Here is a 14222-nt window from a genome sequence, read left to right as displayed (position 1 = left end):
TACTTGCTGGAGGAGAACACTGCTCGGTGATATAATCTCAGCCAGAAATGAACAGCAGACTTTGAATATAGCAGCAAAAATATGCCATTTTTTAATAAAGGAGACACAGCATGTCCTTCTCCAGGTAATTTGACTGGAATAACAAGGTAGTCCAGATTCCTTTCTTTCCTAGCGTTAAGTGTACAGCAGTGTAATTTTCTGGGGTGAGAATAGTGATGGAGGGAATGGACTGCACTGGGGTGGTATAGAATTTATTTTCAGGGTGACTGACAGCACTGAATTGCTCAGCAGAATTTGTGACTGCAGCAAAGAAAGGAACCATGTTACAAAGCTTACATGAAGCCCTGTAAACAAGTGAAAAATACTTAATCTTTTTCTGCCTACAGTATCAATGTGTTTGTTGAGGTTACTTCTTAAAAGAAAATGGAGACTTGTATGAGATGGGCACATAAGATGTTGCAGACCTGCCACGAGTGCCTTGTTGCAGAAAGTGAAGGCTGTGTTCGTTAAAGCCAGTGAAGCCAAATGAACTACTCATGTCAGCCAGTCTCCTGTGAAGGGAGGTCTGTGCTCTTAGAAAAACAATCTTCTCTTCCTTTCTGAATTTTGGCAAACAAATGTGTACTTAATGTCAAGTTTGATAGCTGTCATGGAAAAGAATTACTAAAACCACACTTTTGCAAAGGAAACATATATGTGTACAGAGTATGAGGTCAGTCTGGTTTTGAGCAACATCTTGAGGATAGTATGGACTTAGGAGCCAAATATCATGTAAACATTTCCCTTCCCTTCCTCTCCTTGTTTTTGATATGCTTCCTAGCCATATGATTTTTTGCTCATTTTTTCCCCTTTTTCCCCTTTTTTTCTTTTACTACTATTACTGTTTCTCTTGTGTAAAATTAAACACACACACCCCCCCCCACCATTTTGACATAGTTAATGGAATCTCTACTATAGATAAGCTTTCCACAAATTTTATGTTCATGTCCTATATTAAATAATTACATTTTTAGTAATTTCATCCCATTTGTATAAACTTCAGATTTCCCAGTTGAAAAGGAACAAGGAGAACCTCAAAAACCACCTGGCTTTGGTAGAAGCGCTACGCTTGGAAGACCTGAAGGTACTACAAAAATCAGCTGAGATTCTTTCCAACTTGAATATGGCAACAACTTGACCCATCTGGAGCTGTGATAGCTGTGGCTGATTGGAGCTCATTTGCTATGGATGTGACTTGCTCAACTGTTTTAATGGAACGGAGCAGCAAAGAATAATGTAAAAAAGTCATCAGAATATGGCTAGTTTTGTTTACAGGGTCACACAGGAGCTGGGGTCTTATTTTGTTCTTTGCTGACCTTCTTCAGTAATACAAAAGATTAGCCCAAATGGTGGGGGAGCACAGGTGGTTTTTGACACATCTTGTTGAAATCATGGCTGCTGTGAGCAAAACAGCTTCTGGGGTAATTTGGGCAGCCCCAGGGTTGTGGGCTCCGGCTGTCCTAGAATTTATAGCTGCCTGTGTGGCTAAAGTATGGATCATAGGATTGAACAGATACTCCTCAGCATGTGTTTGAGCTCTGGTTGTTGACAGAGAGGAAGAGGACAGAGCCACTTAATATTTGCCCTGTACTGATCCTGAAGTAATAGATGCAGACTAGAGCACAGATCAACCCTACTGTGAACCAACTCCAAATAATTTCCTTTGCAATTTCAGCCCAAGTGTTTCTTGAATGTTAAGGAAGTATGAATTTCCCTCCTTTACTCTCTCAAAGCTCCTTCCAGACTCAATAGTTTGTGTTCTGACGACTCCTGCTGGGAATGAGAGCCGAAAGGATGTATCACTTCAAACTCTGTTTCTTGTTTGGAAGACCACCCAGGCAATTAATTCTGTTGCCATTTGGTCCTGGTGATCACATTGAGAAATGTTTCTATTCCGTCTACAAGGGGATAGTCTCATGAGCTGCTTTTCAGTATTAGTTCTACTTAAGTAGGGATCTAGAGATCCCGATGTCAATTAGGGTAGAGAGACTTCTTCAAGGGCTATTTCAGGGCAGGACCCTTACTTAAGCTGTAAAAACTTCATTTATAATTGTGATTGTGTTGTGATTATTTTGCATTTTGTGGGGAATCACATTTAATAGATTTTTTCATTTTTAGCATTTTTTTAGAACTCTGTTTTTAAAGTGTTTATTTTTGTAGAAATATTGCTTTATTTTCTACAAAGCTTCTCTATTTTTGAAATTATGGAATGGTATACAGCAGTAAAGGCATTCTAGCTAATGATATAATTTAAGGAAAGAAATGCAACAAGAGAAAACTGTTAAGTATTCAAGCTCAAATGCACTTTCAGACTTTTTTTGGTACCTTGTGAACAAGAATATTATTGCGTAAACTTGCTAGGATTCCAGGGGTTTTCCTTGCCTTTTTATTTTTCCTTGCCTCAGTCTGTTTGGGAGAGGAAATGTCTTGGAGCTCTGAGAAGGGCCCTTCCCTGCCTAGAAGGATGTGTTTGGTTTGTGTTCAAAGGGAGAAGTGTAACTGTTGTTACTCAGTTTCCAAAACCAAAAGTTCTTGGTTTTGAGGTGCCATCTTTGTAATCTCTTCCCAGGATTAGGAAATTCTGAAAATAAGCTTTTTTCTGCCTTGGTTACTGTAATGCACTGAGACTCTTGTACTCTGAGACTTCCTGTATTGTTCATATGGAGATACAGCGTGTTGTTACTTTACGTTTCAGAGCAGAGGGCAGTATGAATGGGTTGAGAGAGGAACTGAAGTGCTTTTTGGCACTAGAAGCACATTTATTGATATCCTTTGGGCCAACTTACTTTCACATTTGCCTAAACTGTGGTTTTAACCTCTGCCAGTCACTTAGCACCATATTTTATACTCTGGTCAGTCCCATTCTGAAGTACTGACTGGGATGAGGTGACTGTCTGGGTTTGGGAATGCAATCTCTACTGAGATTATATACAGAGGGCAACACTCATTAGCTTGTGTGAGGGTCCTTCTGTACCACTGAGCCTACCTACAGCAGAGATAAGTGGGGCTGAGACCCTGACCCCCATGCCTGTTGCCCAGCCATTTTGGTTAGGTCTGCAAAAAGATCTACAGAAGGTGTGGATGGCTTGAAGCGGGTGGAGGGTGACTGAGCATTCACAGTCTAAGGGCTTTCAAAGGAAGCTTAAAGAAGTCAGGTTCAAAATTAACAGAATGTGGTGACAAACCCATTGATGTTACTAAGGTATATGGATACAAAAAGTGACATGGGTGAAAAGCACATACACATGGAAGACAGAGCTGTTGGCAGTTACCAGCCAAACAACTTTGTCCTTACGTAGTCCCCTGATCTCAAAATACTTGAAGGTTGGGAGGGTATTGATGGCAAGTATTGTACGTGCTTGACCTGTGCTTGCTCTTTTAAGGTGTTGGTGGACACTCTGGGAAACAGGGTAGTGGGCTAGAGGGATTCTTGCTTTCAACATGTCCTGCAATTTCTATGATTACATTTGAACTGTTTGACCTCTTTCTTTCTTTTAATAAATTCTTTTTTCATTCTCTAAGAACAGATGTGTTACTCATTTTATAATTTTATAATGAGATGGTACCAGAGTTAAAGATGATAAGGATGTTTGGTTGTGATTTTGGTTTGGTTTTTTTTTTCTTTTTCTTTTTTTTTTCCTGGGGATGGCTATTTTGAGAACAATTTTTGTAGGATGTCTTGCAAGATGGATACTAGTTTGACAGAAGTTTATTTGCTTTGGTATTGCACTATAGACTACACATTTATACCAGGTGGTTTGAATATGGGCTCTACTTCTGTAACTCCTACACACCCTCCAGGGAGTGTCGGAAGGAGATCTGGCAGTGCAGGAGAGTAGGCAGTATGAATTGCTTGTCTGTGTCTTTCATGTAAGCACAGCAGTAAGCCCCCAGCTTTGTAGCATTGTAGCAAGTGTTCTGAATAGAGCCATGTGTGTTTAATGTCAAAGACAAAATCCTGCCTGAATAAACTATGGAACTGGAACTAGTGCTTTTGTAGCACACATCAATAGCAATGGATTTTTAAAAAGAATAAATGAATGTAACCTGGGTCATGATTCGGCATTTATGTATATATATGCCTAGTCAGCAAAACCTTGAATTCTTTTTTTGAATCAAACCTAAACTATATGCAAGGCAGGGCATCCCAAGATGGGCTAAGAGCTAGGGTGCCTGAAGAAGTCACGGCACTGGGACTGCTCTCCAGCTGTCTTACAGAACACTAAATCATGTTTTCAAAGAGTGAAGATGCTTAGTCTCAGCCTCTGCTTTAACTAGAGCCCCTTTGAGCTGCAGACATCTTAATCGCTTAGCTTTAGTGTCATGATGTTAACATTTGACTCTGGCTCTTTGTTAGTCTAAGAAGGGATTTAGCTGTGATCTTAGTGTGGAAAGACATAGTTATTCCCCTCTTCGTATAAATTCCCTTTCAGATAGTATCTGCAAATCTCAGCAACAGGAGGAATAAACCACAGCTTTTTACCATTAGCAGTACAAACCTGGTATAGACCACGGCAGTGAGCTAGATTCTCTTCCAGCTTGTGCAGTGTTACTCAGAGACCTAAAATAGGAATGCATTCTGTGACTACAATGAAGACACTGAGTTTGAGTAGGTGCAATGAGAGAAGCTTTATTTCTTGTGATAAGAGCATGAGAGAAATAGCACAGATTGATTTTTAATATTTTTTTGAGGGGGGAGTTGATTTAGTGCAGTCCGAGGTCACCAAAAATTGATCAACATGAAATCTCATGACAGTATCTTTCCTGTGTCAATTTATGTAAATATGGCATGGATTTTCTTTGATCTTCTACAGAGAGTGGCTTCTAGTTTACAGTTTTCTTCAGCTGTAATGTGTGGAGATCATCTATCATTGCTAAGTGCCTTTAGACCTACCTGTTTCAGGACAAGATAAGGGAGTATCAACTCTCACACCCTGATAATTAAAGCTTTTAGGTACACTGTGAAAACATTTCACAGATGACATTCCCAAAGAAAGAACTTTTAAAAAGGATGTCTCCCAAGTATGTAGCCCCTCCCCACCTAGCAGATAAAGGATACCCCTTTAAAAGTGCCAACCTTGGGCATGACTTGAAGGGTTTGTTTGTGCTTGGTGCATCTATGACTGCAGTGATGGAGATAATGAACTCCAGGACAGAGGGAAATTGTCCCAATAGAACTTTGTGTGTTTCTTTACACAATAAATGTGAACTAAAGGTGTTAAAAATTTGCAAACTTTCCCTCAGTTTGGATGAGCAGTTGGATCTGAACCATGTGAAATCAATGGTTTTGATCCTTTCAGTACAAAAGCAGTTCAGTGGCTGAATTCAAGTAGAACAACTTGATTTTATCCCTGTCCAACAAAGCTTACATGGCATCAGTCTGCTGCAGTTTGGAATGTAAAGGAAAAAAGTACATTTCCAGTTCATTCCACTGAATGTTTTAGTGGATATCTGTAATTCCAGTATAAAGTTTTAGAAAGCACTGCAACGAGTTGTATTCAATGGAAAAGCAAAGATACTCCATGAACCCCAAACTAAATTGCATAAAATTAGTACAAAATTTATGCAGTCTCTGTGTTGTCCACTAGATGATGCAACTGTACTACAGAGAAACATGAAATTACAGTATATCCATATGCAATTATAATCCTATTCACTGTATTATACTTTTAGTAGTAGAAAGCATAGTCTTCAATGACACACCATGGTTGGTATTAGATAAATATTTGAAAATGCAGTTTTTTTTCTGCTGGTTTCAAGTGAAACTTGAAGCTTTGTAATCTTTTATCTTTTATCTTTTTTTTTTTTTTAATTTATTTTAACTTTGTTGGAATTTTTCCTCTCTCAAGTTGAATCATGTTGTTCTTCCCTGACACTGTCACATGAGACATAACTAATAGTTCAAATCATCTTTGTTATGTTAACTTGACCCTAATGGTTTAGTTAGTGGGGTTGCAATGGAGAACTGTCTGCTCACATATTTTTTCTTCAGAAATTACAGGCCAGATTCATCTTTTGCACAGATTGCTTTCAATAATGTCCTTTGATGTGGCTGATTGAACTCTGAAATATTTCCTCTGTGTACGGTGATTTTGTGCACTGTCCCTTGTGTCAGTTCTCTGGCGTCTAATAGTAATAAGCTGATGTTTGACCCTTTCCTTTGCTGGGGATTTCTTCACTGCCCGTTTTTGTGACTTGTGTCTGCTTATTATTTTTGATGTGTGTTTGTTGCCTTGCTCAGTTTCCCAAGGGCTTCTGAAATAGCCAGTATGTGTCTACTCTGCGTGTCCTTAAGAGTCCCTTCAGGTTGCCCCAGTTGCCCCACAGCTAAAAAGAGGAAGAGTGGAGAGATCTGCTCCTTGCAAAGCTACTGTTTTCTCCTGAGGCCCTGTCTCCTTCCCTTAGCTCTTTCCCCGTACCTCTGATGTTGGACCATACTGTGACATACCAATCTTGAGAGCACTGAAGTGATTTGGGCTCTAGTACTACCCTGTGTGTGGCAGGAGGTAGTTGTTTGCAGTGCACTTTTAATGTAAGAATGTTTTTCCGCTTCACATATACCTGTATTTGTTCCAAGTCTGGCAGGGCTAACTGTGTCCAGTGCTTTACCTTTCCACTAGGATGCCAGAGTTGGACTGGAGACACTGTTAGATGAGCACTGTATCCCTCGCAGATACATCCAGCAGGCACTGGATGTGCTATTTTAGTAGCTCACTCCTGCTGGGGCTGCTCTGGAAGGAGCTGGCAGTAGCAGTTTGGTTCTTTTGACCCTTGGCAGGGAATGATGACTATGGAGAGGACAGAGGGATATTCTCAGCATGAGGCTGGTGCCATGCCTGTCTGTACCACCCTGCCTGGGCTGGCATCCAGAGCCTGTATCCGTAAGAAGCCACCCCTCTTTACAGCAAAGTAGTGCCAGTGAATTTGTGTATCCTTCCCACGAGATGGACTTTGCATGGACAGAGATACTTGGTGAAGGTGGTCTGGCCTGCAGAGGATGTTGATGAGAAATCAGAAGGGACCGTGCCATCCCAACATGACTCATGCTGCTCTGCACTGTTTCTGATGAGTACTGAGATGCTGGGCTAGCCAGTCCCTGGCTCAGCAGTGGGAAAACACTGTGTAGGTCATGGGAGACTCCTAAAGGCCTGCTAGGAGTGCAGTGTGGGTTGGGTTGCAGAGGTGGAAGGGGGAGGGTGGGCTAGTACAGGAGGGACAGTGTGGTCCCACTGGAGAGGGGGTGTTTTGTACACTAATAAAGAGCACACACTCCTCTGACTTTTCTCTGCCTCTGACTTCATGTAGATAACTGGACAGTCCTGCTGCTCTGTCAGAAATGGTGTGGTGGCCAGGGTGGCAATTTCTGTGCAGGGTGGGAAGGAGTTGAGAAGGTGAGAGGGGTAAACATACAGTCTGGACAGTAACCCTTAGAAAATTTTATAGCATCAGGGAATACATATGTGTGCCATGCTGTGGCTAGCCAGTGCTATCCCAGCTTCATGAGAGCAAGGCTATTTGGTTTACTTGGCTGTGTAACCCTAGTTTGGTAATTTTTCTGCGCAGTTAGAGCAGAGGCCCTCGGCTGAAAGACAGGGGAGAAAAAATGCTGTTTGTGCCAGAGCTGCAGTGATAGAGGGAGCCTTTTGGTTGTGCTGGTCCACCTGGGTGTCTTGGTGCTCCATGCTGCCATGTACCGATGGAGACGGGTGTGGATCTCTCAGTGTTGCCAGGTGGCAAATCTGTCATGTCAGGCTTCTGGTACTGCAGTGTGGTCAGCTCCTCTGTCTTGGACAGACATCTAATGCCTCCCACTATCACTCAGTGGTGGGCTTGCCCTTCTGTATGGAATAGGAGTTGGCAGATGTGAGCTGCTCTGGCTGGGATGCTCTTGGGTGTGGAGCTGTCTAGTGAGGTAGGGAATGTGTATTGGAGGAAACAGAAAGCAATGAGAAGTCCCCAGATTTCATGTGGCATTTCAAATGGGGTGCTGTCATGATCACTGCTTTGAATATGCTCCAAGGCTAAGATGGTGGTGGTGGTCAGAAAGTTGGGCTTTGAGCATACAGCCAACAGCATTCACAAAGACAGGTAGGTGTGGCATTTGAGACTGCTCTTTTATGTCACATTTGATAGATATTGGCTAATGTGTTCAGAAAATATGTGAGTGGGAGAACAGCATATTGAGATATACAGAGATTTGTTTTTTCGTGCATCCAGGCTACAATCAAAATAGAAAAAATAGAAAGTCAGAAATTCTGAACCCAACTTTGAGCTTAACTATGTTGGAGGCAATGGCAACGCTGGGTGCTTGTAGCCCTCCAGAGAAGTCCCTACCTATGGGAATGGCCATTCCCTTTCTAGATACGGGTAGAGAACCACATCTGCTTGGCACAGGCCCTGAGGAACACAGCAGATCGGTCTGATCTGAACCTTAGGAGACAACATTGTCTCTGTCCCTGTCTGCTTCCAGCAAAAACTGTGGAAAAATCCGTTCATCCCGTGTCTATTTTACACTGATTTAATTCCACTTGGCTTTAACGGAGTTACACTTTGCCTTTGATATCTGGCCTCAGGGCTTCATTAGGCATAGTTATAGTCCCAAGCTTGCTGAAAGAAATTGGTTTATGTGGGTTCACGCTTTCTTTTTTCCTTTGTCTTCCCCTGCCTCCCCCCCACCCCACCCCACAAGAAAAGAACAAAATGAATTGCAATTACAGGGTAGTTACTACAGCCTGATAGGAGGATCAGAAAGCATGTCTCCTCTTCCAACCTACTCTTTGCACTGGAAGCACCAGAGTCTAGGCTGAGCTCTTGCACTTGGGGAAAGCTGAGAGAGAGAGAGCATGAAAGAGCTCAAATTCCCCTCTGTGCAGGGTGGCTGGGTGGGTTAAGAATTGGCCAGATACGATACCACTCAGTTTGTTAGCAGACATACCCCAGCCTTGGCTCTTTTGGAGCGCATTACACTTGAGTCATGACTGTGGTAACATCCTGCAGTGTGGGTGGAAGTCTCATGGTCACAGGGTTCGCACCGCTTCAATCTACTCTTGAGGTAGCTCTTAATTTCCTCCAGTGAAAGCACAGAGATGAAGCCATAGAGGAACAGCACCTGACACAGCTGAAGTACCATGGTTAGGCTGCCATATGCCTGACTTTTTACTGAAAAAGTGTTTTTCAGGTGGAAAAAGCAGAATTTGGTTCTTACTCTGGGTCTCCCAGAAGGCACAGAGCTCCTTTGACACAGCAATATCTAGAGTGTGCCTGACCAGCCCCATCTAGCTCAGGAAGTGTGGGTCAGATGAGTAGACACTGAGGTGTGTTGAACGGCAGAGCTCAAGAGGGTTGTGATCAGTGGCGTGGGGTCTAGCTGGAGGCCTGTAGCTAGCAGTGTTCCCCAGGGGTCAGTACTAGGTCCAGTCCTGTTCAACTTAACTCCTCACTGACCTGGATGAAGGGATGCTGTACCCTTAGCTCATGACACAAAACTGGGAGGAGTGGCTGACACACCAGGAGGCTGCGCTGCCATTCAGTCAGACCTGGTCAGGCTGGAGAGTTGGGTGGAGAGGAACCTAATGACGTTCAGTAAAAGCAAGTGTAAGGTCCTGCACCAGGGAGGAACAACCCCATTCACCAGTACAGGCTGGGGGTGATCTGCTGGGAGGCGGCTCTGTGGAGAAGGACCTGGGAGTTCTGGTGGACAGTGGGTTGCCCCTGAGCCAGCGGTGTGCACTGGTGGCCAAGAAGGCCAGTGGGATCCTGGGGGGCATTAGGAGCAGCGTGGCCAGCAGGTCGAGGGAGGTGATCCTGCCCCTCTGCTCTGCCCTGGTGGGACCCCATCTGGAGTGCTGGGCCCAGTGCTGGGTGCCCCAGTTCAAGAGAGATGGGGAACTACTGGAGAGGGTCCAGGGGAGGGCTACAAAGATGATGAGGGGACTGGGGGCTTCTCCCTTATGAGGAAAGGCTGGGAGAGCTGGGCCTGTTTAGCCTGGAGAAGACTGAGAAGGGGTCTTATTGATGCATACGAATATCTTAAGGGTGGGTGTCAAGAGGATGGGGCCAGGCTCTTTTCGGTGGTGCTCAGTGTCAAGATAAGGGGCGGTGGGTACAAACTGCAACACAGGAGGTTCCATCTGAATATGAGGAAAAAGTTCCCTGTTTGGAGGGTGACGGAGCACTGGAACAGGCTGCCCAGAGAGGGTGTGGAGTCTCCTTCTTTGGAGGTATTTAAAACCTGCCTGGATGCGATCCTGTGCAGCCTCCTTTAGGTGAACCTGCTTTAGCGGGGAGGTTGGACTAGATGACCTCCAGAGGTCACTTCCAACCCCAACCATTCTGTGATTCTGTGATCTATGCAGCTGAGCAGTGCAGGAAAAGCTTTATACGTCCAATGAGACCTGCACATGTTGGTCTTAACATATGTGTGCCAGGCAATCGTTCTGCCCCCATACACAGTCTGATACTTGTCACCTGTACATGCTATGGCCACCTGGGGCTTATAAATAAAGCCATATGTGCATGATTGTTGCTTGTCCATGTCCGTGCTTGTTGGGCTTGTAGGCAAGTGAATCCCTGGTTTATGCCTTTCTCAGAACAATCAGGGAGCCTGAGGCAGAAGTCCTTTCCTGAAGTCTGAAGGAATATCCTGCTGAAGTTTTAAGCTGTTATGTCAAAAGTAGGTGGAAACTCAAGTCACAGCATTTATTATTTTTATTAATATTTTTCAAGATTCTTGGGAGAATCACCTGATGAGGGTAAACATTCCCCCTCACCTTAATGAAAAAAGAGAGATGCACCAATGGAAAAGTAATGGGTTAAGCATTCCTAATTTCAAAATAAATTGTTTTTGTTGAAGAAAACGTGCAGAGAATTGTGAAACAAAGAAACCCCAGACCATTGCAAAATGAAACAGCAGGAAAAATGTTCTTAATGTACCCACATTCTCTGGAGTTTTCCCCCTGCTTTCCCCACTGGTTCAAGATGAAAGTATGATTTGAATCTGAGAAGTCAATAACAAGATGCAACTGTTGAATGTCAAGTAGCAGGGAAAATGTGAGCATTACTTGGATAATTCAGAAAACAGCTGCTGCAACTATGTAGCATCATACTAGTTAGAAAAAGTTGCTACTCCCCTTGGGATGAAGAGACAAATTTCTGGTAACTTGGTGTCCTAGGGAAACAGTCGATATGGTTGTGATGCTGTGTGAGCCCAGGATGGACAGGGACTGGAGTAGGGACATCTCTCAGGGTTTGGGCTTTGGTGTCTCAGTGCCACACTTCCTCCCTTCTTAATACTTGCTTGCCTCTGGTGGGGTGTAGAGTTAGAGACAGTGTGGCGAGCAGGTATCGTGACACAAGGACCTGAGACAAATACTCTTGACAGTCTTAGGTAGAGCTAAATGGACTACAATCCTGTGTTTAAATGGAGAAAAGGTCAAAAGAGGACTAATAGTCAGTTATTTAAGTAATTCTTTAAACACTTCTTCCAGTCGTATAGCTTGAGCTATTTTTACTTGTCTCAAAGCTCTCCATGACTGATAAATATTTTAAAAAATATGGTATATGCTGGCTGTTACTGGTTGCAGGTTGTAGCTTGTATGTAAATCAAGTGCTGCTGACAGAAAGCTCCACTGTACACCCTCTTTGCACTCTGACCACTTCAATATTAGAGAATCATTCTCTCCATTAGTGCACTTATATTATGAAGAATGATGTGGACCAGAGGTGCTAGCAGCTCCTCCTTTGTTTATAGCTAGAAAATATCTGACTGCTTAAAAGAACATGAAAATGAGTTTTGTCTTCCCTTCCTATTACTGTCAAACAAACTTCACCTCCGTGCTCAACATCACATGGAATTTGTCACTGACAGGAAGCGTAAACCCTACCTTGTGAATATGTAACTTACAGTCACTTCAGAGGGAGAAAAAAAATCCTTTCATCATGTTCAGTTTTCTTCACTGTTTTATTTCACTTAAAACATCACTCACTACCAAATGGTATTTGTCAGTAGTAATTGGCAAATGCTGGAGGCGGTTTTCAAGGCTGTTTGAATGGAAAATCTCAAAGCAGTTGTCTGCACTGAAAGAAAATATTACATTTGATCTTTTTATGATTCTTGCAGACATGATGTATGTCTGCATTCCTTAGCTTGAAGAATTCTTGGTGTTTGGGTTTCTTTGCCTTTAAATGACAGGAAGTAACACTTCACTCTTATTTTGCAGTATTGTCTGAGAATTAACCACAACATAATGGTAATGTACATTTTTTTAATGTTTTACAGAGATTCGTTTTTATTAGCCATTTATTGTGGTTTTGCTTGTTGGCAAGATTCAGATCCTCTGAATTGATAACTGTGCCTATTGCACTTCATCTGCCTTTGTATTTAGACGTGTATATCTTCTGATGTCTTCTTTCTAAATAATGTCTCCCTTGAAGACTGCCTTGCAATAAATCAGCTTTCCCCTAATGCAACCGTACAAATGTATTACTGCTCTTGTCACCTCTGCCCCTGCGCTTTTTGGTCATCAAGATGAAGGATATATAGCATGTTACATTAATGCTGTGGTTCAAGTCTGCAGAGCTGGGATGTTCTTAGTGCCAAGTAAAGCCCAATACCAGGGAGTAGAGGACACAACAGCAGGTAAAGAGTAACTCTCAGAGCCTGAGAGCCTCAAACACTGCTTAAAAATGCCACTACTGGGCTCCTTAGCATTTTAAAACCTAATGGCATGTAAAGCGTAACTGATTCCCATCTTTTAATATTTTTTACTTTGGTATTATATATAACGAAATGCCCATTAAGGGGTTCTTTTACCTCCAGTGTTGGTGATGGCTATTTCTGCAGAACACTAGCAGCCTGGTAGCACAGATCAGGTGTGCAAAATGTCCCCCTGTTCTGGAGGTGAGTGTGCTGTTACTGGCTGCAGATCTACTGTCTTCAATCTGGAAAAATCACTAATGCCCTGGCCCAGAGATTCCTAAGTGTCTGAAATCCCAATATGATGCCTGAGCTTCCTCAGCACTGGTGCAAAGCTCTGATAGCAGCAGTTCTCTGCAGTAAATGAGACCTCTTCCAGGCACCTGAAGCACAGCAATGACTTGGTGGTACTGTGGTGATCTCAACAAAAAATTAAAAAAAAAGAGACAAGTGAGCATGTGGCTTTCCATGGCATGCTGCTCCAATGGAGGACAGCTGTCTGGGCCCCTTCATCTGCTCCCAGCCTGGTGAGAGAAACCCCTCCATGCCCTGGCGTCCTATGAGGATGACTTCTTCCTTCTTCCTGTTGCAAAGCATTGCTGAGTTTGTCTTTGCCATCAAGGTCTGTGTGACAGCCAAGGCTCTTCTCTTCTGCTGTATCCTGCTGGCTGCTGGACCAGAGAAAATTAGCACCACTTGGAGGTCTTTCTAGAAAAGGCAAAATTGCTTAAAACTTCTTCAGAGAGCACCTTCACTGTCGCCTGGGTTGAAGGGCCTGACATCTGCCCCTCCCTGCCGTCATAAGGCTGGCCTGAAAATGCCAAGATTCTATGAAAAAAACCTGTGCTGATTTTTGGTGATGTTTTATTTGCCTTCTGGTTTCCAGCTGTGCTAAACTCAAAGTTTCTTTACAATAATCAGATGAAGCAAAGAATGATTTTTCCATGCAAGCTAGAAGCTTGGTCCCACAAACCAGAGGCTTTGAGCTCTGCAACAGGCAAAGGCTGTAGGCAGCTCTGAGGTGTAGTATCTTGGTTATATCACCAGAAACAAAAGAAATTCTAAAATCCTGTCTACCTCCTGCAAGAAAACTCTGTTATGCGGCTTGCTTTGCTGCAGTTAAACAAAGTGCTGTCATTCATATAGATGATGCTCTGAGAAACAGTGCTTATAGTGAGATGGGTGTGTGTACAATATATACACAGACACACTTGCATACACATATGATTTTCTTTTAAATGTATACACACCCTTCAAAACATAATGCAATCCCATGGGAGTGGAATGACAGCTTATTTGCAAACAATGCTGTGTTTGTTTTGTTTTGTACCAGAAATGAATTAAGTTATTTTCCCTCTATGAAGGATTACGGGTTTTGCAGTGAGTCATTGTGGAACTGTGGGCCAGGGGAGGTCAGATAAGGCTTATGTGGTTGCACCCAGAGACTTGGTAAGCTACATTATGTGTTTGGGGGCCAATAGGGACCCCT

The 14222-nt window shown here is 43.1% G+C and overlaps 1 protein-coding gene across 4 annotated transcripts in view; it reads left to right on the top strand.

Moving 5' to 3' along the window:
* SETD4 (SET domain containing 4) overlaps positions 1-14222 on the top strand; it is a 44837-nt gene that overhangs the window by 8738 nt on the left and 21877 nt on the right. For 3 of the 4 annotated variants that reach the window (XM_080376247.1, XM_080376246.1, XM_080376245.1), the window contains 2 exons: positions 1-124; positions 1043-14222. The exon at positions 1043-14222 is cut by the window's right edge and continues 21877 nt beyond it. In XM_080376247.1, coding sequence (XP_080232373.1) covers positions 1-124; positions 1043-1177 — 259 coding nt within the window. In that variant the 3' untranslated portion in view covers positions 1178-14222. The remainder of the gene's footprint in view (positions 125-1042) is intronic. The other variant, XR_013926184.1, reaches the window with a different exon arrangement.

The sequence above is a fragment of the Falco punctatus genome (genome assembly GCF_963210335.1).
Source record: "Falco punctatus genome assembly, chromosome: 2".
In the NCBI taxonomy this organism is placed as follows: Eukaryota; Metazoa; Chordata; class Aves; order Falconiformes; family Falconidae; genus Falco; species Falco punctatus.
Note: the sequence above shows the minus strand (reverse complement) of the source record. Positions and strands in the feature narration are given on the sequence as shown.